General features: G+C 47.8%; 11 protein-coding genes across 11 annotated transcripts; 6 read left to right on the top strand and 5 right to left on the bottom strand.

Annotated features, from left to right (window-relative positions):
• Nucleotides 1-831: 831 nt before the first annotated feature.
• J7337_011290 (uncharacterized protein) lies at nt 832-1,856 on the top strand (the record flags this gene model as incomplete). Its single annotated transcript, XM_044828839.1, has 2 exons — nt 832-851; nt 1,178-1,856. The coding sequence occupies 2 exons, from the start codon at nt 832-834 to the stop codon at nt 1,854-1,856; spliced, it is 699 nt and encodes a 232-aa protein (XP_044675514.1).
• Nucleotides 1,857-4,590: 2,734 nt separating this feature from the next.
• J7337_011289 (uncharacterized protein) lies at nt 4,591-5,482 on the bottom strand (the record flags this gene model as incomplete). The annotated part of the gene is made up of 2 exons (XM_044828838.1): nt 4,591-5,137; nt 5,196-5,482. The coding sequence occupies 2 exons, from the start codon at nt 5,480-5,482 to the stop codon at nt 4,591-4,593; spliced, it is 834 nt and encodes a 277-aa protein (XP_044675513.1).
• Nucleotides 5,483-6,077: 595 nt separating this feature from the next.
• Nucleotides 6,078-7,826, bottom strand: J7337_011288 (uncharacterized protein; the record flags this gene model as incomplete). The annotated part of the gene is given in 2 exon segments (XM_044828837.1): nt 6,078-6,354; nt 6,370-7,826. 2 exon segments carry the CDS (start codon nt 7,824-7,826, stop codon nt 6,078-6,080), a joined length of 1,734 nt encoding a protein of 577 aa, XP_044675512.1.
• Nucleotides 7,827-8,429: 603 nt separating this feature from the next.
• Nucleotides 8,430-10,023, top strand: J7337_011287 (uncharacterized protein; the record flags this gene model as incomplete). Its single annotated transcript, XM_044828836.1, has 2 exons — nt 8,430-9,417; nt 9,467-10,023. 2 exons carry the CDS (start codon nt 8,430-8,432, stop codon nt 10,021-10,023), a joined length of 1,545 nt encoding a protein of 514 aa, XP_044675511.1.
• A 2,953-nt stretch (nt 10,024-12,976) lies between these two features.
• J7337_011286 (uncharacterized protein) lies at nt 12,977-14,274 on the top strand (the record flags this gene model as incomplete). The annotated part of the gene is made up of 2 exons (XM_044828835.1): nt 12,977-13,422; nt 13,683-14,274. The coding sequence occupies 2 exons, from the start codon at nt 12,977-12,979 to the stop codon at nt 14,272-14,274; spliced, it is 1,038 nt and encodes a 345-aa protein (XP_044675510.1).
• Nucleotides 14,275-15,579: 1,305 nt separating this feature from the next.
• J7337_011285 (uncharacterized protein) lies at nt 15,580-15,945 on the bottom strand (the record flags this gene model as incomplete). The annotated part of the gene is made up of 1 exon (XM_044828834.1): nt 15,580-15,945. The coding sequence occupies one exon, from the start codon at nt 15,943-15,945 to the stop codon at nt 15,580-15,582; it is 366 nt and encodes a 121-aa protein (XP_044675509.1).
• A 255-nt stretch (nt 15,946-16,200) lies between these two features.
• Nucleotides 16,201-16,728, bottom strand: J7337_011284 (uncharacterized protein; the record flags this gene model as incomplete). The annotated part of the gene is made up of 2 exons (XM_044828833.1): nt 16,201-16,558; nt 16,619-16,728. 2 exons carry the CDS (start codon nt 16,726-16,728, stop codon nt 16,201-16,203), a joined length of 468 nt encoding a protein of 155 aa, XP_044675508.1.
• A 1,151-nt stretch (nt 16,729-17,879) lies between these two features.
• On the top strand, nt 17,880-18,728 carry J7337_011283 (uncharacterized protein; the record flags this gene model as incomplete). Its single annotated transcript, XM_044828832.1, has 3 exons — nt 17,880-17,947; nt 18,023-18,203; nt 18,264-18,728. The coding sequence occupies 3 exons, from the start codon at nt 17,880-17,882 to the stop codon at nt 18,726-18,728; spliced, it is 714 nt and encodes a 237-aa protein (XP_044675507.1).
• Nucleotides 18,729-19,560: 832 nt separating this feature from the next.
• Nucleotides 19,561-20,351, top strand: J7337_011282 (uncharacterized protein; the record flags this gene model as incomplete). Its single annotated transcript, XM_044828831.1, has 2 exons — nt 19,561-19,647; nt 19,734-20,351. 2 exons carry the CDS (start codon nt 19,561-19,563, stop codon nt 20,349-20,351), a joined length of 705 nt encoding a protein of 234 aa, XP_044675506.1.
• A 580-nt stretch (nt 20,352-20,931) lies between these two features.
• Nucleotides 20,932-22,905, top strand: J7337_011281 (uncharacterized protein; the record flags this gene model as incomplete). Its single annotated transcript, XM_044828830.1, has 1 exon — nt 20,932-22,905. The coding sequence occupies one exon, from the start codon at nt 20,932-20,934 to the stop codon at nt 22,903-22,905; it is 1,974 nt and encodes a 657-aa protein (XP_044675505.1).
• A 21-nt stretch (nt 22,906-22,926) lies between these two features.
• Nucleotides 22,927-24,081, bottom strand: J7337_011280 (uncharacterized protein; the record flags this gene model as incomplete). Its single annotated transcript, XM_044828829.1, has 1 exon — nt 22,927-24,081. One exon carries the CDS (start codon nt 24,079-24,081, stop codon nt 22,927-22,929), a length of 1,155 nt encoding a protein of 384 aa, XP_044675504.1.
• Nucleotides 24,082-24,195: the final 114 nt, after the last annotated feature.

Genomic DNA, 24,195 nt, shown 5'->3' with positions numbered 1-24,195 from the left:
CCTTTGCAGATGTTACGACTTCGGCGCCGATTTGGGTCGCGTGTGCCTGTTTCTTGGCGATTGGGCTAATTGCAATGCTTCTTCCGGCTGATACACGACCTTATGTATCGAACAAGAGCCACAAGTCAAGTGTCTGAGGACCATTGGGAGGTAAACATAGTATTCGTGGTAAGCATTACAGTGTTGTGTTGGAAGTCAAGCTGTATAGGCTGGGGAAGTGCCGAATTAAGCTCAGTTATTGTAATATCATAAGTCTTTTCGGCAGCCTCTTTCGATTTTGCCAATTACATATTTATATCAACCGTTAGATGACTTTGTTGATTTGTGGAAAGTGAAAAGAGAAAAGTGATAAACTGGGCTTCTGGTCCGGCCGCGCCCTTAGTGCTCAACATGAGGTCAGGCAATTGAATCGGCCTTACTAGGCAACCGTCTTTCAACCTGAAATTGCTTTTTGGTGGCTGTGCTCATTAGGGGGAAACAAGGCTCTCAGCTATGCAGGGGTACCTGAGAGAGCCTTGTCTGCGACCAACAGATAAAGTAATGGCCCTTAACCCGCTTTCCATTCTTCTCCTACACTTCCTAACTTTTTTCTCAACTTAGCGACTTCAACTGGACCTTCCAACGACGGCGAAATGGACCCGCTCTCAATCGCCACCTCTGTGGTAAGTGCGTTTTCTCCCGTTTACGACGCCTACGATACTGATCTGATAGTAGGTAGGTCTGACGGCAACATGTCTCTCGACTTGCAAAAAGCTTCATGACCTTGCCGGAGAATATGAAGATGTGCCAACCACCCTCGCTATGATATGCTCCGAATCGACTGTCATCAGCATGGGCCTATCTGAGCTACAGTCTAAAATCTTACATCGTGACGACCTTGCACAGGCTTGGGCATCTCGGACAGACATTTTAAATGTTTTTGAGATTGCATTAACAGGTTGCATGACAGTTTTTAGCTGTTTAGAGGCCGAGACACGGAATCTTAAGCTAAAAAACCCTGGAGTTTTAGCTAAGCTCCCTGAGGTTTTTGCCAAGCTCAAGTTTATATGGAATCAGGACCGGCTTAAAGAGCTCCTGGAAGCGCTTAGAGGACAACAGACATCGATCACATTCCTCTTAAGTATTCTTGAAATGTCAGTATGATGTCGTCTTGCCTACTATACTAATGATCCATCAGGGATACTCTTTCCAATATCCAGAAAGACATTCGCAAACATACACACCAGATCGAGGCCACAGCAGCAGAAGCCCAATCTCTCCAATCCCGCATTCCCAGCATCAAGATTGGATCCGAATCTATTTTCAATAAAGACGCCGCCAGACTAAGTCTCTTCGAAGCGCCTTCAAATTTCGCGCCTTCGGAACTTGACTTTCAGTTTGATGACTTGGTCATTAATAGCAGTGCGTACAGGCGAGCGTTCGCCAAAGCTCATACCGAAAACCAGAAGTCACATAAACAGGTCGAAGATGATCCCGCTAATCCTGACTCTAATACACCCAATATCAGGGAGTTCAAATTGGTAACTCCATCGAATGATACACCACGTGGCATCTCACAAATAACATTATCGGATACCTCTGAAGCGGCAGCCGAAGATGAAGGTTTGTATCCCAAAAGCCAATCAGGCTCACTGAACGAAGCCACCGGGGAGGAGACGTATCAAACTGCTCATACGAACGGCTCTGACTCCCAAGATCTTCTTTTCAGCCAGGACGTGTCCCAGCTTGTGTGCAACAAGTGTTCAGTCGACATTACAGGAAGGTGTGTGTCGGCCTTGGGCAATGCATGGCATCCAAACTGCTTTGTGTGTTACGTGAGTTCCACAATCCGGATCTCAGAAGTCAGAACTGATTGAGGCCCATACAGGATTGTGGGGAACCAGTTGCTGGTCATTTCTTCCCCACAAATGAAGAAGGAAACCAGGATAAACCTCTTTGCGAGAAGGACTACGCTCGTAGACTAGAATCAAAGTGTTTCAAGTGCAACGGGGCACTAATAGGGACTTACATTACCACCTTCCGGGAATCCGCCTTGGAGCAAAGTTATCACCCCCAGCATTTATCCTGCGATGAATGCGGTACCGTCTTGAGTATGGATAGCCACCACACGTACGAGAAAAGGGTATACTGCGAGTTACACTTTTGCCAGAACTTTGCACATTACTGTGGTGGCTGCAAATTTCCTCTTCTTCTTTCAACTTACTATCTCGAGGTGGCCGACCGGGCAGGAGTGAAAAGGAATTGGCATCCCGAATGCTTCGTCATGACTCAGTACTGGGGTGTTATACTTCCAGTGTCGTACAGAGGCCGCAAATATCTCGGAACTATCCACAGTGGTTCAATGCAGGACTTCAAGGCCGATATTCGGGAACGGCATGTTGCTTGTCTTCAACGCATGTACCAACTTGGGACACATATTCTGTCGACCTTTATGGATAACTTTCGCCTGGCTTTGCTGTTTCGTAAAGCAGGGTTTGCTGGGCACGAGTCCTTCAGATACTGGAGAATTATGTTATTTGCCGCCTCGCGCCTTTTTCAAGCAGTATCCCAGCTTTCCAATGATGGTGAGTCCCTTTTCTCAAGTATGCACATTCTATAAGGCGGCTTACTGACACTCACGACGTCAGTTGCTGATGCTGAAGTCAGAGCATTCTCTCGGACGTTTCACGGAGTCCTCACAGACATTGCTCTAGGATCGAATGATCCGTCTTATACAGTTAGTGAGAAGATTTTGGTGGCTCTTAGATCAGTTCTTAAGGTGGCATTGAACACACTTCTAGGGATGGATCATGTCTCGTGGGATGCAACTCCCACTGAGCTCGATAATTTTTTGAAGGGGCTTGATCCCGGTATTCCTCTTGTGTCTAATCCTGACTACGACAGGAAGCCAACCGGTCGCGGAGTCTTTCTCAGATGCGAGGAGTGTAACGAGATTCTAATCCACGACGCCTTCGCTGAGCCTTCTGAAGTAGGTCATAAATGGCATCCCGAATGCTTCCGATGTCTAGTATGCCGGAGTTCAGGAAGAGTCATTTCATCTCCGTCACTGCAGACCATGGGTTCATATAAATGCCAACTGGAGTCATGTGGGTGGGAGGGTATCATTGAGTTGATACCAAGTCACGCTCTAGTTATCCATCATATGTGGCGAAGTTGGATTCTTCTTGGAGAGCAGGAAGCTCTACCCGGACTCAGCCCTCCAACGGCCTGGTTCATAGAAAGTGTGGTCTTGGGGATCATTAATACTAGGTTCTCTATGCCGGAATAAGCTCTCAGCCACAAGCCTCAACTGCAAATAACACTTCTAGCCCACAACTTAGACATCGATACCACAATAACTGACTAATAGCTACAGCATAAAGCTAATATAATATGAACCTAAATGATGACTCCTTGGCCGGCCTTGGAGGCGTATAAAGGTGCCTCCAATCCCTCGGCCAAGAAAGGTTAGCTCAACACCACAAACACCCCGGGGGATCATTAATACGTCTTATCTGTCTAAGAAGAGCCTTGGGTCAGCCTGATACACTATCATATCTAGTAATATAACTTTGCGGTCGATGAGCGTTTAGGATTCGCTGTTATACCTGCTAGGCCCTAACTGCTCAAGCCCAGTGGAGTGGAGACCGAGCTTTTCCGAGCCTGCCAAAGGCTAGACTTGTCGATTGGTATTATTGCAACACTTCTTCCGCTGATACACGACCATATATGTTCAAGAAGATCCATAAGTCTAGCGTCTGAGGCATTGAGGAAAGCATGCAGTATTTGAGATAGCTGTTGCAGTGCCAGGTCAGATTAGGTACAGAATGTATGGTTGATCTCGGATGCTACTAAATTCGTTTCTCCTTGGACTAGCGAAAAGGTTGGACTGCAGTATGTGACCCATCACAAGGCCAAGACTTTAGATGCTCCAGCCTGAAGGTATCACGGTAAAGAGCACTAATAACGACATATAGCCAATATGCCGACCTCGGTCTGTTACCTAACATCTTGCCTTCGGCGGACAGCAAATTATCCTAAGGATTTGGTCCAAGTCATTGAGGAACAAATTGTCACCATCCCCAATATTTGTTAATATTCTTTAAGTCTTCAGCCAACGCAACAGGGTTATCAAGACCCGAGAAGTGTCCACCAAACCCGTGATCTGAGCAGTATCATTTACCAAGCAACACAAATCATTGAACAAAACGACTACTGACTTTTATAGGAAACAAGATTCCCTACCCGACCAACTAGCTCTCGTGGCCAAAACCCGGGATTATACTTGAACGCGCTGAAGGGCAATGGCGCATCAGTCTCGGCCTTGATATAGTTTGTCATAAACCCGGTGGGGTTAGAATAGTAGATATATCGGATGACGCAAAAGTCTTGGTCAAATAGTACAATGCAACCGTCTTGAGCATTCTGTTATGGTCCAGAACGGACGGCGGGGTTCCAGCTCTTGGATCAGACCCTGTCAAATATCAGTGCGATTACCAGATGTTATAAGGCTTAGACTTACAAGCAGTGAGCTTCTCTGCAAGCCAGGATAACTGCCCCATGGACTATCGTAGAGGGCGAGGCCGATGGTGTTTGGCTAAGAATCGGTCTTTAGAATGATACCCCGAGACTGGCATTTTGACTTGCCTTTGTTGCTTGCTCCATATAATAAGCATTTCCAGTTGTAGCCCATTCCTCAGCAAGTTGAGCTTTGAATTCCTCAAGAAGTGACAATTTGATACCCTCCGCCTCAAGCTGGGCTCTATACAAGGGGACGAACGGAAGGAATGAGAGGTGAACCAATCGCATCGACGTGTTGAAATTGGCATAGAGACTGTATGCAACACAAGATCCCCAATCTGTGCCGTAGACCGCGTACTTGGGATATTCCAAGATTTTGGTCATGGGCGTGTTGAAGAGCCTAGCTGTGTCGAGGACGGTCCAGGTCGGCGGCGGTGCTGATGAGAATGCAAAGTCTGGGAGAGAGGGGATGATAATATGGAAATCATCCTTGAGCTTCTCAAGCAACGGGATGAATCCTAAAAACGACCCGGGCCATCCATGGTTAAGAGCCAAGGGGATGGCTTTGAGGTTATGGGACTTTTGATAGATGAAGTGGATGGCTTGGTTTTCGATTTCAGCTGTGAAATGGTGGAACCTAGTAATGTCTATGCCAGTGCCAAAAGCTAAATGCCGTCCGATAACCAAGAGCATACTTGTTGAGCTTTTGCTGCTCAGCGTCCCTGTTGAAATCCTCAATCAATTCCTTTCTCAGAGATCGCAATGTTTCTAGTCCAACACCGGCATCTGGGTCAAGATAGTCTCTATTCGTAGGCCGCTCGGTTCTCTGAGACAGGTCAATCATATGAGGGACCCCATCGGACAGGTCAACAGTAAAGGGCTTCAGATTAAAGCCACTGTCTTCTCCGTCGTGAGATATAGGGGATGCGGTAGCTATCAAAGATAAATAAGTGAGAAAAGGAATGCTTTGGAAAGGTCTCATTGCGAATAGATAGTGATGATGAGTTCTACACTCTCTGCGTCGAATGGCTTGTTTCCCTTTACATTCCACAGCGTTTACTTAAATATTCTTTGCTGGCTTATAGCTAATACATAATTCCATGGCTGTAGAACAATTGATTGGAACACAATGCTTTGAAATCACTTCGTCATACGAGAGCCCACTGAGTAAGCACAGCTCACAACTTGTGGTTGTTGGCCCGCCGGTAGTGCAACATTGTTGGATACTTCATCTGACTGCTGTAGAGAAATGAGCGGAATTATTCATGGTTCTTTGCTTTTGTACCGTTATTTGGCCGAAAGTGGTGGCTAGCCAGGATGCTGCCTCTGTCAGACGGTGGAGGCAGATAGGATGGAGTGGAGGGACCAGATTCCTTTCTACCGATATACCGCTATCATGAACATTCACGTATCACTAAGAATTACCACATCTGAATTTAAATGGCAGTATATTTCTTACCCCCGTAGCTACTATGTCTTGATATCTCCCAGTTTGTTACGTTGGGGGCGTGCCATGTCCATCTTCTCCCATCGATACATCATTCAGTGGGGGCTATGACTAGATGTAAAAAGCCAGATCACCACCCAGCATATACTACTCCCTCATATCCCTTCAAAACAATCCCACCATCAAAAGTCTCCCCATTCCCTCCCAGCAACCTCCTCCCCCAGTCCCCCTTAACCTCAACCATCTGCTCCTCCTCCGAGAAACTCAACAAAACAAGTGCCTTCTTCCCATCATAACTCGTCATCGTATACGCAAACACATCCTCACTATCCTTGTACTCATCCAACATGTCAAACTGTCCATAAACAAAAACATCTCTCTCCTTCTGTCTAAGCTCAAGAACCTGTCTGTAAAAGGCTAACACGCTATCATCGTCTTTTTCTTGTTGTGCGACGTTCCACTCATCGTAGTCGTCGTTGACGCGCATCCAGGGTTTGGAGCTGGTGGTGAAACCGCCGTTGGGGTCGGCGGTCCATTGCATGGGTAAGCGGCCGTTGTCTCTGGCCTTGAGGCGCATCTCTCTCATGATGTCGGACATATCAGCTCCGGGGCCTCTTTTCTTGAGCACGCTGTTGTAGTAGTTCAAGCCTTCGACATCGATGTAGTCATCGATCTTCCATGACTCAGGCACATTAGCCATGCCGATTTCTTGACCTTGGAGAAGGAATAGCGTTCCGCTGAGTGTACCGAGGTAAATGGCCAGCATCTTGGCAGCTTCCTTTCGGAATTGGGGCTTGTCAGATCCATAGCGAGATAGAGAGCGGCCAGAGTCGTGGTTATCCATGTAGACAGAGTTCCAGCCATCAAACTTCGGCATAGCCCCCTGCCACCGACTCGTGATTGTCTTGAGCTTCGAGAGTCGAAAGTCATCACGCTCATATTTATGATTCGGACCAAAGTCCATATCAACAATATCTCCCGTGAAGAGCATATTCAACTCATGCCTATCCTTGGCAACGTAACTTGCCACACTATCCTCATCCTTTGTGAAGCCTAGTTCTCCAACAGTCATACAGTCATACTTGTCAATGACCTTCTCCCTCATCTCTCTTATATACTCGTGCATGCGCGGACCACTGGCGAAGTATTTATCGCCTGGCTGAAACTCGGCGTCTGGTCGAGTGATAGGTGCATCGGGAAGATCAGGGTGCTTGGACATGAGATTCATCGAATCGATGCGAAAGCCATCGGCGCCTTTGTCGAGCCAGAACTTCATATCGTCGTATGTTGCCTCGCGCATGTCGTCATTGGCCCAGTTGAGATCAGGCTGTTCGGGGAGGAAGAGGGAGAGGTAGTATTGCTCAGTTGTCTCATCATATGTCCATGCGCTACCACCAAAGATGGAAGCCCAATTATTCGGCGGTTTTCGATTACCCTCTGCGTCGAACTTTGGATCACGCCAGAAGTACCAATCTCGCTTCGGTGATGTTTTTGACGAGCGTGACTCTTTGAACCATTCATGCTCATGGCTAGTATGATTCACCACAAGGTCAAGTAGCACCTTGATACCCCGTTCATGACAGCCAGAGATCAACGCCTCAACATCTTCAATCGTACCGTAAGGACGATGAATGTCGCGATAGTCTGAGACGTCATACCCCATATCATGCTGAGGACTCTTGAAGATAGGCGACAGCCAAATAGCCGTTGCACCCACTGAACGAATGTAATCAAGCTTTGAGATAATACCAGGCAAGTCGCCTAGCCCATCGCCGTTGGAGTCAAGAAAGCTAGCTGGGTAGATTTGGTAGACAACAGCTTCTTTCCACCATTGGCGATCGGGAGGGGTTGAGGCTGGCATGATGGCGGGGTCTGGCATGTTGGATTGAGTAGAATGCTGTGATGAGGAGATTATCACACTCGTGTCTGAGGTTTCTTATACCCGATGGCTACTTCCCGGTCCGACAATGAATAATTATCATGTAACATTAAAGAAAGAGAGAAATCGTGTGATGACTTCTCCACGTCGATCTCGTGCCTTTTCATTCTGGGCTGAAACTCTCAAGGCTGAATTGTGATTTGTCGATGACTTACTCGAGAGGCGAGATGTGCACCAATGGCATCGGACCGACAATTTACCCAATGATCATCGTGTCCAAACGCACGGTCCTTGTCTTCCCCAGAAACGAGAGGTCCAATGGAAATTCACCCATTTCACCCTTGGACCCGCTATCTCGATCCGGGTTGTGAGGATGATGACTTGCAAAGTTGCAAACTTCTTCTCGGCCGATGAAATGGGGCCATTTTTCGCTCTTGTTGTTCCCCATGGGGGCTCCATTCATCGGAGAATGTTCAACGTCTCTCCAGATATTTCTTAAGTCTATTAATCATGAAATAATATATAATCCTGAGGGCATTCCCTCTCAATGACCAGCTCATCATCACTACCTCAATCACTTCAACCCCCCCTTCAATCCTCACAATGACAACCAAAGTCGAAGCCATCACCACAGTGTCCGACCATGTCGAAAAGGCACCCGACTCCATCGCCATCCAAAAGGCCATTGACGCTCAAGACCTCACTCCCAAGCAACAATACCAGCGCCTCTGGACAAACCTCAAGAAAGACAAGCGCTTCGTCCTATGGTCCATCTACATCATGTCCCTAGTCTTTGGCTGGGGTTACGACGCTGGTCTCTCAGGTGTAGCCGTTGCTTTCCCTGAGTTTCGTAAGGTTTATGGAGAATACTACAGTGTTGGTGATCAATATGTCATCCCGGCGCTGTGGCAGTCTCTGTGGAACGCTGCGAGTACGATTGGCCAGGTCTTTGGTGCGTTTCTGGCGGGCACGTTTGCAGATTGGGTTGGGCGTAAGTATGTTCTTTGGACTGCTGTCGCTCTATCTATCTCGTCTTCGTTCGCGCTTGTCTTTGCTCCTAGTCTGCCTGTCCTCTTTGTCTCCAAGCTTCTCCTTGGTCTTTCTGTTGGTCTCTCAACTGTCACACCTCCTCTATATGTCACAGAGAATGCACCCGCAGCTCTGCGAAGCTCTCTCAGCTCTCTCACCAACGTCATCATCGTGCTGGGCTTCTTCCTCTCCTCCATCACTGGTTGGGGCTCTTCCAAGATCAAGGGCGAATGGAGCTTCCGACTTGCTTTTGTCATGACTTTCCTTGTCCCTACGCTCTTCGCCATTGGTCTTCCTTTCCTGCCCGAGTCACCTGTTTGGTACGTCAAAAAGGGTCGCGACGACGATGCCCGAAAGGCCATCTTCAAGCTTTACGGTGAATCTATCGACGTTGAGGAGAGACTCGAGTTTATCAAGTCTGAACTCGAGGTTTCTGCTGGTGAAGCCAACATGGCTAAGCAGACTAGCTGGAAGGCCATCTTCTCCAAGGAGCACCGAAGCAGAACCCTCATCGCTGTCATGGGACTTCAATCTCAGAACTTCTCCGGCGGATACTTTGCCAGTGGGTGACCAGCTCCTATGCCCATCACCTCAAGTACTAACTGTCGCAGACACTTACCAGACCTACTACTTCGAACTTATTGGCCAATCTGACCCCTTCGGTCTCACAGCTATCTCTTCGACACTCCAATTCCTCTCCAACTGCGTCGCCGTCTGCGTCTCCGACGTCCTCCCCCGTCGCAAGTCCCTCATCGGAGGCGGTACACTTCTCTGCTGCTGGTCCATCATCATCGCCGGAACATCCCTCGCAGGCACCGCCAACACAGCCGCCAACACAGCTCTCCTCGCCTTCATGATCACCTGGTCGATGCTATACACCGGTACAGTTGGTTGCTTCGGATGGGCTATTGCGCAAGAAACTGCTGCTCAGGCTACGCGTCCCAAGACTATTGCCTTCAGTCTTGTTTGCCAACAGCTCACTGCGCTTATGCTGTCTTCGGTGTTTCCCTACTTCATAAACCCTGATCAACTTAACTGGGGCGGAAAGGTCATGTTCTTGTTTGTTGGTGCAGAGGTCTTCATTCTGGCTACGCTGTTTTGGTTCCAGCCTGAGACGAAGAACAGGACCTATTGTGTTAAAACCGAAGTGTATTTTCTAACCTTATGACTGACTTATAAACTTAATACTGCTATTACCTTCTGATTGCCCTAAACCTTCTCTAGTCTAACCTTTATCTTAGCCCTAGTAGCACTAATATATATATTATCGCAAAACTTTCTTTAAGTTAAGCTTTTTTTATATATTAGTATTTCTTAATAAATCTAATTACTATACACTATACCTACAGGAAGTCCCTCTTAGTAAATCGCTATCTATATATTAAATATAGATATAATCTAGGTATAGTTTTCCTAAAGTAGCTTTTTAGCTACTTTAATTCTTTTTTTATTCTTTAAGTTATTTAGGGAAGATAGTACTACTTTCTTTTACTAGGTAACTGAAATAACCCTTATAAGGAATTTACTATAGGCTGCTATATAAGTAATAGTCTTATAGTTAAAGAAAGTAAGCTAGATAAGGAATTTACTACTTAGCTAATTAAAGTCTTATATAGGGATATACCTTATAATAGCTTTATAATTAAGTCTATTATAGCTATAATTATATTATAAGGTTACCCTATATATTACTATAGTAAAAAGTATAATAATAGCTTTATAGGTATAGTTATTAATATAGGTTTAGTTAAGATATTTTTAATAAAAGACTAGTCTTATTAAAGCTACTATTATAAAGATCTAGGGTATATATAGTATTAAGCTAACTTTTCTTAGCTAAGGGATTAGAGGTAACCTTTTATATACCTTTAAGGCTAGTTAAGGAATTATTATTTAAGTTCTTATTATATTAGCTTTATACTATAGCTATTAGTTAGTTATTGTAGTATTAATGTCTAAGTTATAGGCTAGAAGTGTTATTTATAGTTAAGGCTTATAGCTGTAAGCTTATTCTAGTAGAGAGAACCTAGAAGAACAGGACTTATCATGATATTGATTGCCTGTATGCTGAAGGCGTACCTCCCAGAAAGTTCTCCAAGTACGTTGTCAACGATGGAGCTGTTGTGCGAAAGCCTGCCGCGGAGAAGAAGTGATGGGACCAGCACGGCATTAAGAATGTGATGGGGTGAGGGTCTATAGTGTCAGTCGCGGATGGGCGTCGGGTTTTGAGTTTGTATTTTGGTCGTTAACACGGGATAAGGAAACAAAAAGTCTTGCAGTACATGAGAATGATAGCACATTAAATGAACGTTCCTTGCCTATCAACTCACTCTGTCCTTGATGTCTCTCGCTGCTCCATCGTAATATTATCCCCACCGTCTCTTCTTCATGAGCTGATCTAGAGCAGTTAGTGCTAAATACAGTGGACCCAGTGGCGTGCAGCCATGACGAAGTGCACTCTTCTCCGCATTTATATAAAACCCAATCCCCGCAAACTTCAAACCTTGTCGCAACTGCTTCCAATCAATCGAGCCATGTCAAGTCCAGCGCCGCCAAAGCCCACTAAGATCCGTCAAGCATGCGATGTCTGCCATAAGAAAAAAATTCGCTGCGATGGTTGTCGACCGTGCCAGAATTGCCAAAGCTTGGATATAAGCTGTACCTATCTGGCAGTGCCTAAGAAGACGGGCCCTAAGGGGCCGCGATATGCACGGAGGTCCAAGCAGCGTCCGGCGACAATATTTCAGTCTTCTACCAGCCCTGAGATCGACATCCCCAGCATCAATTCGAACAACACAGCATCTCCACCATGTCCAAGACAGTTTCTAGAGTCGCCGCAAATGACTGATGCAGTTGTTCGATGGTGTCTCGACGCCTACTTCAAGCATAAATACCCACTGACTCCAATCCTTCATCGGCCGTACCTCGAACAAATCTCGAGATCAACAGAGCAATACGGTTTAATCACAGCATGCTGCGCTGTGATTGCACTGTCTCCGGAGATATTACCGCCCTGCCCTGTCGAAGACAATTTCACAATTCCATCATCAGACTTCTTGATTGCCGAAACTCTTCGCGCACGAGAGTATTGCCATCTGATCGAATATCCGTCTTTGATGCACATTCAGACATCATTCTTTCTCCATGCTGCGTTCTTTTCAATGAATAAGGATAACTCGGCTTGGTATTATCTGCAAGAAGCTATCACGATGCTTCAGACATTGCGCTTGCATGAGGAGGCCACCTACACTGATGATAATGCAAGCGACCCGGTGTTTGTGAAGTATGCTCAGCGAATGTTTTGGGTACTCTTCATTACCGAGAGAGCATATGCTTTACAAAGAAATCGACCGATCAGACTGCAAGAAACATTGAAGCTTCCAGACGTCGATCCACTGTCCTCTGACGCAGAGATATTGCGCGGCTTTCTTGATCTCATTTCCCTGTTCCGCCCCTTCGGTCAAGACTTCATCGCGCAGTGGAACTCCCCAGCATCATCCACTTCGACAGATTTCGCAAATCTGTTTCGATTGCAGTATCTTCTCAAACATTCGCTTCCGAACCTTTCAAATCACTCCCAAGTCCAACAGGCAGATCTTCTTATATCGCGTCAGTGGCTCAAGATTGTGGTCTGGAAATTATGCGCTTCAAAAAGAGTTCTGTCGACTGCGAACAGTGAGGATGTCATGTCATTGCATTACCCAACTAGTATCGCACGCGACATCGTAATGGTGTCGGAGCTATTACCGACGCAGGCTTTTGAGGCCAATGGCATTGGAATTGTTGAGAAGGTCTTTGACGTTGGATGCTCGCTGGCGGATCTGCTGTCGTTGGTGCCGTTGGAATATCAGGGCTCAACGATGGATGTTGGCGTCATTGATACACTGATGGAAACAGTGAAAATTGTCGGGACGAGGTTTGGTGGCAGCTACCGGCATTTTGACATATTGGTTGACAAGGCGAGCGGGTGCCTTCTTATGAACGTGGATCGAAGTCTTGCTCCACCAGAACATGACAATCCGGACAGCATCGAGGAGATCTAGTTTAATAAAAGTCATTCATATTGCATTACACTCTATTTTTGGTCCTAGTACTCCTAAAGAGGCATCAAATACCTCATCATGCTCTATCAACACCTGTTCAATTTCTTGGAATACAGCTTAGATCAGTTCTATACCACCATTTCGATCTTTTCAGTCGACATCAGCACTTTTCTTAAAGACCATTTTAACTGCCTCATAATAGACAAATATGTCGTCTACTCCAAGTTTCGACGCACTATGCGCCTGCGAGGTGCTGGCGTAAAATCAACGCTATCTCTGGACTCCATGGTTTCCATGGTGAGCCATGCTGAAAAGCATTCCATATCCCAGTATCAGGGCCCAAAGGGTCGTCTGTTCGTCTCGGCCAAGGAGAGGGAACGTATTCTTGGCCAGATCTCCCTGTTCCCCAACTGCATGCCGAACGACTTTATTCTGCCGTCATGGTACGCACTATCGCGTTTTATTGCTGCCTACTTCAATGTTTTTCACGAGCACTATCCCTTCCCCCATCTTCCTACTTTAGAGTTAGAGACCGTCCGCGTAGAGCTACTACTACCCCTTGCAACCGTCGGCGCGCGCTACTCTCGTGACTTGGAGGTCGGTGTTGAGCTTTTCATCTCGCCAAGGCCATCACCTTGGAAGACCTACATCGAAGACGAACTGCTGCACTGACCGATCGTGATGGCCTCGCGCAGGTCCGAAAGACAGGAGGCAGAAATCGTTATGAGCTCCTCGAGGTTATCCAAGCGCTGCTCCTTTTGATGGCGATTGTGACGTGATTCAGCGAAGAACCGGCGGTATACGAAGCGCTGTCAATCCGCAGCGTGCTCGATTCGCTGATTCGCGATGATGAGTTGAAGCATGCGCAAGAGTCTTCTTCAAGTAACTGGAAGGACTGGGTCAAGTACGAATCGCTTGAACGCACCAAGTTAATCGTCTTCTGCTTCTTCAATATCCACACCATCGTATTTGATCTGCCCCTGATGATGCTCTCAGGTGAGCTGCACTCGGATCATCCTTGTTCTGAACACAAATGGAAAACTGCAAGTGAGACTCTTTGGAGAGAAGTTTCCAACGGTCTCACTCCGCCGCAGGACTTTCAAACCGCCTTCGAACAACTCTTCATTGCTCGCGGCGACGAATCTTATTCCATCTGCTCTGCCGGCTTCTCCTCCCCTGGTGGATTCATATTGATACACGCTGTGATTCAGCGCATCTGGCTTGTACGAAATGCCACGATACCTGGTCAGCAGTACCAACAGCTCTCGCTGGAACGAATGAACTCGTTCGAGAGAGCCCTCAAAGCTTGGTCGATCTGCTGGGAGAGCAATGACGAATCCTCGATGAATCCTCTCAGCCCAAACGGACCGTTATAATTTACCACCACAGCCCTCCTTCGCCTAGCGTATATCCGCATCAACATGGACCTGGGTCCCGTCTGCTCTCTCAACACCTGGGGTCCGAAATTGATTGCCGAGTCGTTGAACGCTAGCCCACCGGCTCAGCGAAGTCACAAACTCACGCGTGCAGCGCTGCACTGCGCCCATGCGCTCAGCATTCCTGTGAACACGGGTATACATTACATTGCATGAACGCAAGTAATCTATTGGTCTAACCAATACGCCCTATGTGCATTGGAGTCTGCAGTACTATTGGCCAAGTGGCTTGAGGTGGTCAGCGTACCCAACCCGAGTCCTCCTTTAGACGCTGCAGAAGAACACACGCTCACCTTTGCGGTGAATTTGGTGGCAGAAACGAACTATAGGGGGAGCCTGGAAAGGATGCCATCCCATATGAATGCTCTGTCATCGGAAGTAGTCGGTCTATGGGCCACCTTGTATGAGTCAGAGAGCGTGTGGCAAATGGTGGAACTGATTCTGTAGATTATAATCTCGAATCAAAAGGCCAATCACGCAGCTCCTTGGGTCTACGAAGACAAGGGAGACTTGGAGGTCTGGTGTAAGATCGGAATCGGCCGCGCCACCTGCCGGGACGCTTTTTAGAGATTGGCTATGCTGCATAGGAAATCCTGAACATAGCGTGCTTAGATGGATGGACAGATGTCAAAGAGCCTAAATGACGGGAATTACACTTTTCGATTACGTGGGCATATTTTGAGAACGTGATTATAGGTTGTATGGGAAGCTCTTGTTGCATACTAATTTCCACAGTGGCCCTCGCCTATCAACAACAATTCATCCGCTCAATTGATTGTGGGGTCAATTGATGATAACTCTAGTCGGTCCCCTTATGCCGACGTGAAGATCATGGCCATACTCGATAAAGAAGTTCTTAAAGGAAGGCGTCAATTATGTGAGGCGCTAGATATACAAGAGCGTTGTCTCTACTAATGGGAAGGTAATGCATCACGGCATCGCAAGGGAGGGAACTACTTTTTCGTGTCATTGACAACGCGCTGTCTCGAGCCTCTAGAATTTTACGTGGACACTTTCAATCCCTTCAACAGTATACTCGTAACACCGGTTCTTAGCTGGAGGCAAACGTAAGGATATTGGTAAGCGCAGCCTCCTGATACGCTTCCAGCCATGCTCTTCTTAGATAATTTGAGTATGGCATTCGGTATTCTGGATAAATAATAAGAATATATTGGATCAAATCTGCTGGAGCCAAGTCCGAACTGTCGACTTTCCTAAACTTCTGTCTCGAAGATTGCGTGCCGTTTACAAAGGCGCGGAGTCGCTATAAGGAGCTAGCCATTCGAACCTATCACCAGCGACTCCTGCCTCGTTCACCATCTTCCTGATATCTTGCTCCTCCTCTTTATTGAGCGTCACATTAATCGCAGCAACGTTTTCCTCCAAGTATTTGATTTTCTTTGTACCGGGAATTGGAATGATATCATCCCCCTGCGCCAAGATCCACGCCAGGGCAAGCTGTCCAGAAGTGCAACCCTTACGTGCAGCCATCTCCTGGAACTTCTCTACCAACTTTAGATTCTTAGGGAAATTCTCGTCGTTGTAACGAGGGTAGAACCGGCGGGCGTCGGTTGGCTCGAAATCATCCTTTGACTTGTATTTCCCGGTCATCATGCCACGACCAAGAGGTGAGTAGACGAAGACGGTCACACCCAGTTCCCGGGCTGTGGCTAGAAGGCAGGTGCCGGATTCATTCTCTATGTCTATATCCCAGGGGTTGTACTCGACCTGCACGGCGGCCACAGGGTGCACGGCGTAGGCGCGTCAAAGAGCGCTCGATGAACACTCAGAAATGCCAATGTACTTGATCTTTCCTTCGCTGCACAGCCATTAATGACGGACGGTAGAGTCGGGTTAATAAGAAACTCACTTCTTCAGCTTGCTCAACTCCTCCATCGTCTTCTCAATGGGGGTGACCTTGTCGAGGCGATGGATATAGTACAGATCGATGCTGTCCACATTCATTCGCTTGAGAGCGAGCTCGCAGGCAGCCCGGCAGGATTCGGGAGAGGAATCGATAAAAAAGTCGTGCGAGCCGTCTTCCTTGGCGGTAGCGCTGATGGCGAACTTGCTGGCTAGGAAGATATCATGCCGGCGCTCCGGGTGCAATCTAAACCACTTGCCGATCAAGTCCTCGCAATCGCCGTAGAAGTCTGAAGTGTCCCAATTCGTACAACCGAGCTCCCAGGCGCGATCAAGGACGCGGAAGCGCTCTTCGTCGGAACTGATAGTAAGTCAGTAGGCGATTGCAATGGTTGTTTTTCGATGCTCGAGGCCCACGTACCCCGCTGCACCGTATGCGATGCTCAAGCCCATCATGCCGAAGCCGACAGCGCTGATTTCAGGGCCATTGTTTGCCAGCTTGCGAGTCGGGAGTTTGTTTGGGGGCGCCATCTTGGTTTAGATGGATACAGGTTTGTAGAGAGAGCCGTATGGAAATGATGAGGGGTATGAAATTTTATGGCTTCATCGCCTTTCATCGCAGCCGAAGGAAATGGAGGTTGGTCTTTATACTGATGGATGGGGTTGACCTTGATAGAGCGGGCAGGCTACTCAGTAGAGTACAACACGGAACACGCCACTGCACCCAGTGCAGTGATTGCGTGCCAGTATACAGCCGAGAGAAAACAGGTTGGTCCGGTCGAGGCTAAGTTAGCAAGCTGTTAGCTAGGCCCGGTGAGTCCGTTAACACCGGCGGACATGCAGCCGTCAAGGCGAACAGTTCCGATACACTTCACGGGTCCAACCTGCATGAATGCGGAGCGAGCTTCGTCAAACCACCGTGTTGCGTCAACTCCGCTTCATGCCAAAACTCATCTCCGCCTCTTACGGGTCTCTGGGGCCGAGGCTAGATTCACAAGAAGTTGGGCTTGCCCCCTTACCTAGTTGAACGGCTTGACACGTACACGAAATGGTATCTGCCCCATGATTACGAATTATATCGGCTCTCCCGCCAAGGTCTAGACTTCAGGGAAAAAGTCAGTCCTGGCCTTAGTGCCTGTCCCATAACACTAAGGTCTATTCTTAAATTAATCCGGCATACCCTTCTAAATACCCTTATATATATAATACGCTATAATTTAGTATTAATAGTTTTAAAAATTAGTTATTAAAGCATTTAATTTTATAATCAAAAGTAAGATTTTAAGTAATAGTAAAAGTAAATAGTATTTTACTTATATATATTTACTAATATCTTTTACCTTTGTACCTTAAGAGCTAAAGCCTCTTTTAAAACCTTAAGCTTAGGCCAGTAGGAACCCATATCTGCCACGGCCCGCGGAATTTCTGTGGCATCATGGAGTTATAGCTCGGATCGTGACGCTTTGGCAGAGTCTACCGATCCAATTCCCCTCGCTATGCTTCGTATACCTCGGAACGAGCCTGATTGATCATGCGTTTATAATTTGGATGCGCCATCGTGAGACGTGATTGCTTGAATTAGACTTTTTATCCATAATCAGCCGATCTTGTTTCTCGACGCCTTTGAGACTGCCGCTTGCGCCCTTCGCACTGCCGTTATCGCCGTTATCGCCGTTATTGCCATGGCTCTCGAGCGAGTTGAATCGATTGCACAGCATCTGCTGAGACCTAACAGAGCCTTGAATGCGATGTGGGTCGGCAACTTATCTAGTATTTGCGATTTGAGGAACACAAATCTGACAAGTTGATTGAACTGTCTTCCTAGCCAATTCAAGCATCCTGACGACATTGTCATCACCCTAGCTACACGGACACCCCTGACTAAAGCAAAGAAGGGTGGCTTGAAGGACACAAGTCTCGAGTACATCACGTACGCCGTTCTCAAAGAGGTCAGGGAGAGATCGAAGCTCCAGCTTGCACTAGTCGGTGATATACGCCTGGGAAATGTCGGTCCTACCCAGATCAGCACCTGCGCGATCATCATCCTGACTTACGATCCTACTTAGGTCTCTGACAGCAAAGCGGCTTTTAAGGTCCGATCAGCTGCCCTTGCTGCCGGCTTTCCCAGCACAACTACCGCCTCTTCCGTGAACCGTTTCTGTTCCTCGGGTCTTGAAGCTATCAGTGACATATCCAAAGCAATTTTTGAGGGGTCGATTACCATCGGCATCGCTTTAGGGGCCGAGAGTATGACGACTAGCAGTGAGAAAATAGAAGAGCCCTTTGATGAGGCTGTCACTTCTCTGAGCCAAGAAGCATTTGACTGCACGCGGCCTATGGGGTGGACGAGTGAGAATGTGAATACTGATTTTGGCATTTCTCGCGAAGAGAGGGAATGTTTCGCTGCAGAGAGCTTCGACAAGGCTGAAGCGGCGCAGGACGCTGGCTGGTTTGATGATGAGATTGTACCTATCAAGACTAAGCTTAAGCGGCTAGATGGAGCGGCAATGGAGGTGACCCTGACGAAATAACGGCATGTGCGTTGTGTAAAGGGCAGTTCGCTTTTCATTGGATATTGGAGGATTGAACTTGGTAGCATAATAACGATGAGATGACATCTTGCTGTGTGCGGTCGACTGTGGATTTTTCTTTTATATGAAGTTTCGCTCAAGGGAATCTGCGGAGAGAGCAACTGTTGGATAATGGGCGAGATACATGGATGTCTGTTGTGTCTCGTGGCAGGACTCAAAGCTTCGGACTCAAATGATTTGTGAAGAGTTCTTTCATTGGATGGTTATGAAATTCTAATCTATGATCTCGCAATACGATCAGTGGTGATTAGTCATTGCAGTATAAGAGCATCTAAAGTTAACATTATCTTTATCCTCTCATACTTCAGACCGAGATAATCGACGAGTGGTATGCTCGCACTAATTTAAAGTTAAGATTAAATTGGAACCTTCAAAATCACATCGCGTGTCTAACTTGATCCATTCCATGTACTGGTCCCTCTTGTGTTGCTTGGGGTGTAGTGTCCGGCTGTTGAAGCTTATGATATTAGAGGGTGAGGTCACACGTAGGTCCACATTTCCGAAAGGAGCGACGGAGTCAGCATGCGAGTTAGACCCGGTCATCAACGAGAAGTGAGCCATACCCGTAACAGAATGAGCCGAGTCGATATGGGACTCCGTTCCTCCTTGGGGACTTGCAAGACAGATTATCGCAAGAGTTAAGTACATAAACCCCGAGCAGCCTCCTTTAATATTAGAAGCCCAACGCAATCAATCACTCTCAATAACACCGAGCAGCTCTGGCATATTCATTTCACACAGCAGCATATAATTAAAAATTTTTAACTTCAAGATGACAACTTCCAAGCCCAAGATCCTTATAGTCCTCACCTCTGCCGACAAGGTCCCTAAGACAGGGAAGCAGATCGGATGGTTTCTGGTAAGTGGAAGACATTCCCTATTATGGGCTCCACATCTACAGACTGTCGTATGCAAGCCTCAAATGAGCGGTACTAATATAACCAGCCGGAGCTTGCTCACCCATTTCACGTTCTCAGCCCAGTAGCCGAATTAGTCTACGCGACTCCAAAAGGCGGCGAGTCTCCACTTGATCCTGTGTCGGCAGAGCTATTTAGGGATGATCCTGTGTGCAAGGACTTTCTTGAACATCACGAGTCAGTATGGAAGAACACTCTTAAGCTGAGCGACCTCGCTGGTCGTTCTTCGGAGTTCGACGCGATCTTTTACCCCGGGGGCCATGGTCCGATGGTAGACCTTGTCCACGATCAACACTCGAAAGACCTCCTCCGGGACTTCCATTCGCAAGAGAAGGTCATCTCAGCTGTGTGCCACGGACCAGCTGCCTTCGTCAATGCGACAACCGCATCGGGGGAGTTGATCTTGAAGGGCAAGCAGGTCACTGGCTTTGATGACGTGGGTGAGGAAATGTTTCAGTTCACGGAGGATATGGACTTTAGTCTTGAAAAGAAACTGGATGAAGTCAGTGGTGGAAAGTATCTCAAGGCTGCTGAAGGTCCTCTTGCAGAGAAGGTTGTTGTTGATGGAAAAATGATCACGGGTCAGAATCCAGCGTCGTCGAAGGGCGTTGCTGAGGAGATCGCCAAGGCGCTTGGAGTATATTGAAGCGCCTAGATCGACAGAAGTCTTCCTTGAAGTAATGTTTATATAGATACGTTGTTATAAAATAAAGATATATCAGCTTCTTATTTAATGTTAACGTACCGCAGCGGTTGAGGAATCCCGGTGAACGGTAAGCCCAGACTCGCATTCAAGCTTATCTCCTGCCGAACCAATCCTGATCGCTATCGAAAACGATATGGATCCACATCAACTACCAGGATCGGCTTTACAAATCTTCGTTTAACTCCGATGAAACGGCTTGGGCGGATATTAGTGCTGACTTGCACCTCACACTCCTTTCCCTCACCCCGAATGGCTTCAATACACTCGGAATCGTATCGGAAGTATGTTTGGAACCTTCTTTGCTTCCAGCCCACCTGCTCCGTCGAGAAAACCCAAACGCAGCCAGGTATCAAAGGCCTGCGACTCGTGCCGACTGCATCGCATCAGATGCGATTCCGAATACCCATGTCAGAATTGCTCAAGTAAAGGCTGGCAGTGTAACAGAACGACCCGACAGAATCCGGGATGGAGTCTCTCGCGGGCGATGAGGTATAAAAATGGATGACTCTGGCCCTGTGTCATGCTAAACCTCACGGCTGACACAACTCATAGTGAGATCGATCGGCTGAGAGAACGAGTGAAAGAGCTTGAAGGACAGCTTAAAGACACGAGCATCCCGACACCGCCGGTTGAGCATAGTCCAGAGGTCGCATTAAACGGCTCATGTCCGAACTTCTCATATGCTAATAAGGGAGTTCAACTCGATACTGCCAATACGATCCAGTCATTAGCCCCCAGCACTCAGTTTTACGGCCCGTCATCCACGTACTATTTCATCCATTGTATCAGCCAGCGTCTCAAAGCAAATGGTACAGCCTTGAACGCTGATCAGGAGCCTCATAGCTTGATACCCAACTCGGCAAGCCGATCTATGGTCAACGTCATCAATACTCTGGATGCCGAGATAGGTGAGCACCAAAGTTCCAATAACACGGCACCAACTGGATTGCCACATGGGTTGACTGAGAAGACGCTGTCTGGGAAAGACTTATCGGGCACCCAAGAGGCATATTTCCTCGACCTATTTTGGGACTCGTGGCATTGCTGTTACCAGCTTCTCGACGAGGGAGAGTTTAGGGCACACTACAAATCACTATGGGATGAACCAACCGGTGGTAGTAGGAAGGACTCCCCTCTTGTCGATATTGTATTATCACTTTGTATGCAATTCGGTGTCACATCGCTGCCTCGTCAAGGTGGTTACAAGGCGGAGATTAACTTTCGCGACGCAGCAGTTGCAGGTCGTTGGCTTTACCAGCGCTGCCAAAGGTTGATCTCATGTGACCTGGAGAGGCCAACGCTCGAGACCTTTCAGTGTCAACTGTGGTCTGCGATCTACTTGGCGAATGCTTCTTACCAGAACATGGCGCAGAACATGCTCGGTGTTGCGGCACGCACGGCATATACGTTAGGATTGGACATTGAGCCAGGAAACGATCTACCCATCAAAGAAAGAGAAGCACGGAAGCGGGCTTGGTGCATATTGTTCATGTTCGAGACAAGATCATGTATTCGCCTGGGAAGATCTTGGGTCACCCAAATCCAGCCGATTTCGCCATTGTTGTCTACCAGCCACCGATGCCATGCTACAGTTGGCGTCGGTCAGACAAGATACACCACTGAAAGAGCAAAGCTCACCGAGATAGCCCGGTCGGCCTTTGATAGTGCCTTCAATTACCGACTGAGCGGCGAAGCTTCCACCACGACTTCCGACCGCCAATCGAACCTATATACTTCCAGTATGGCGAGAATGCGTGCATGGGCCGAATCCCTACCTCACATACTGAAGACGGAGAGACGTAGTGGTGGAAAGTCTCTCTCAACTGATCTCTCAGGGATTGAGATTGAGCCATTTGCACCCATCTCGCTGCGAAGACAGCGCTTGATGCTCGAGCTATTCTATCATGAATTGATGCTTACACTCGGCCGACATTCCATAAGCCAGTCGTTGACTCGTGCTGGAAGCACACAAGCTTCCCCGCCTCATGAAGCAGCAGATATCTCAGCTCTACACGCCGCAGCAACAGCGAAGCTCTTGTATCAGGTCTATCGAGAGTACGACATTTTGAATGGATGGTACGAACCGTTCAACTGCCAATGGAACGCTGCGATAACACTGGTTGGATATCTCTTGGCATATCCCCAGGACACTCAAACTGCTACAATCGCCCGAACAGCACTGTCGCAAAGTATTACGGTCCTGGAAAAGATGGGGGACTTTTTTGGAACAGCTCCAAGTGCAGCTGGCGTGATACGAACACTCCGCCAGAGGCTGAATATCCCGGTCGAGGCGCATATGGCGACAGACAGCAATACCATCACACCTGACACGGCTCAAGACATAGACTTCAATGACCTTGGGTCGTTTGACCTGTCGTTTGAAGACATGCTGGGAACCTTTGGGACAGAGTCAGAGTTTGAGAGACTTGGATTTGGTACTGACATGCAGGACTTTCTAGCTATCGATGCTGGAAATATTGGTACAATGCAATAGTCTTCAACAGAACTGTCTTAGCTAAGCCCCAAACTTCGCGATGTTGTCCAGCACCGTGTTCTTCCATCTTTGTACCAGCTCCTGCCGCTGACCCCTTGGTGATACCTCCACGATAGCCCGCAAGAAGTCAACCGCTAGCTGCATGCTTTCCTGCATTGGCGAGGTGTACGCCGCCTCCTCGAACAACGTGCAGCCTTTCTCCTTGCAGCGCTGCTTGAAGACTTCCAACAACCTGTACTTTTCCTTCAGCGACTCCGAGGTGTCGATCCCGTTCCAGAGAAAGGAGCTTCTTGGGTTCCACTGGGGGTATGGCACGACGCCAGCGAATTCCCAGTCAAGGATACCAGTGATTTTGCCAGAAGACGGGTCAAACATCGTGTTAGCGAAATGCAAATCTTTGTGGGCGAGGCGTAGCTTAATGTTGTTAAGCTCGTTGGCGTGTCTCGGGAGAGCGGCTACAAATGCCTCGAGGCGGGGACTTATGTCTCGCATGAAGGCTAGCTTCTCGTGAGTTTCGATGAGTCGAATGTAGTTGGTGACATGTGCTATCATGTAGTCGACGTATGTCTTGTACGGCCCTCCGATGTTCAAGGTCGTCACTGTCTCTCCTTCGGGCCATAGCGCTTGAATATCTGGGACCTGCCAGAATGTCTCGTCCACCACTGGGCCGAGCTTCAGTTCGCCTTGATCATCGACGGTCAATCCTCCGATGCCATCCCATGGGTGCGCCTGGAGTTGCATAAGGAAGTCGATCAGCTGGTCAATGATGTCGTTTTGTCGCTTGTCGCTCAAGCTACCGTAGATGTCGCTGAGCGTGACGCCAGGGATGCGAGAAAGCAAGGTGTATTCGTGAGCAATCGGGTTCTGGTTCGTGGCATCGTAGGCTATGACCTCTGGTAAAGGAATGCTGGTGTTCCTGGAGAGCCAAGTCATGATGCCTATCTCATTCGCAGTTTTGATCTCGGGGAGGTGGTTACCCGCGACGCGAAGAACGAGCTCGGAGTGGCCGCGCGACAACTCGGTAGGCAACAGAGTGAGGAAGTAAACTGAATGATATTGAGCAGTCATTTGCGGATTGCTGATCGACGTGGCATGAGGCAGGCGCAAGGCCTGCAAAAGAGTCTGAATCGCATGCTCTGGGAGAGGAGGAGGGAGATGGGCAGCAGGCGAACTCATCGTCGCGGTTGATGCGGAAGTCAAGAAATGAAAAACGGTTGACAAGTGAAATGACGAATGATATGGGTTGGTGTGCGTGCGTGCAGAAAAGAAGGAGCTACAAACAAAGGAACA

Source organism: Fusarium musae, chromosome 9, assembly GCF_019915245.1.
Source record: "Fusarium musae strain F31 chromosome 9, whole genome shotgun sequence".
NCBI lineage: Eukaryota > Fungi > Ascomycota > Sordariomycetes > Hypocreales > Nectriaceae > Fusarium > Fusarium musae.
The sequence above is the reverse complement of the archived record's forward strand: the minus strand, read 5'-3'. Positions and strand labels throughout refer to the sequence as shown.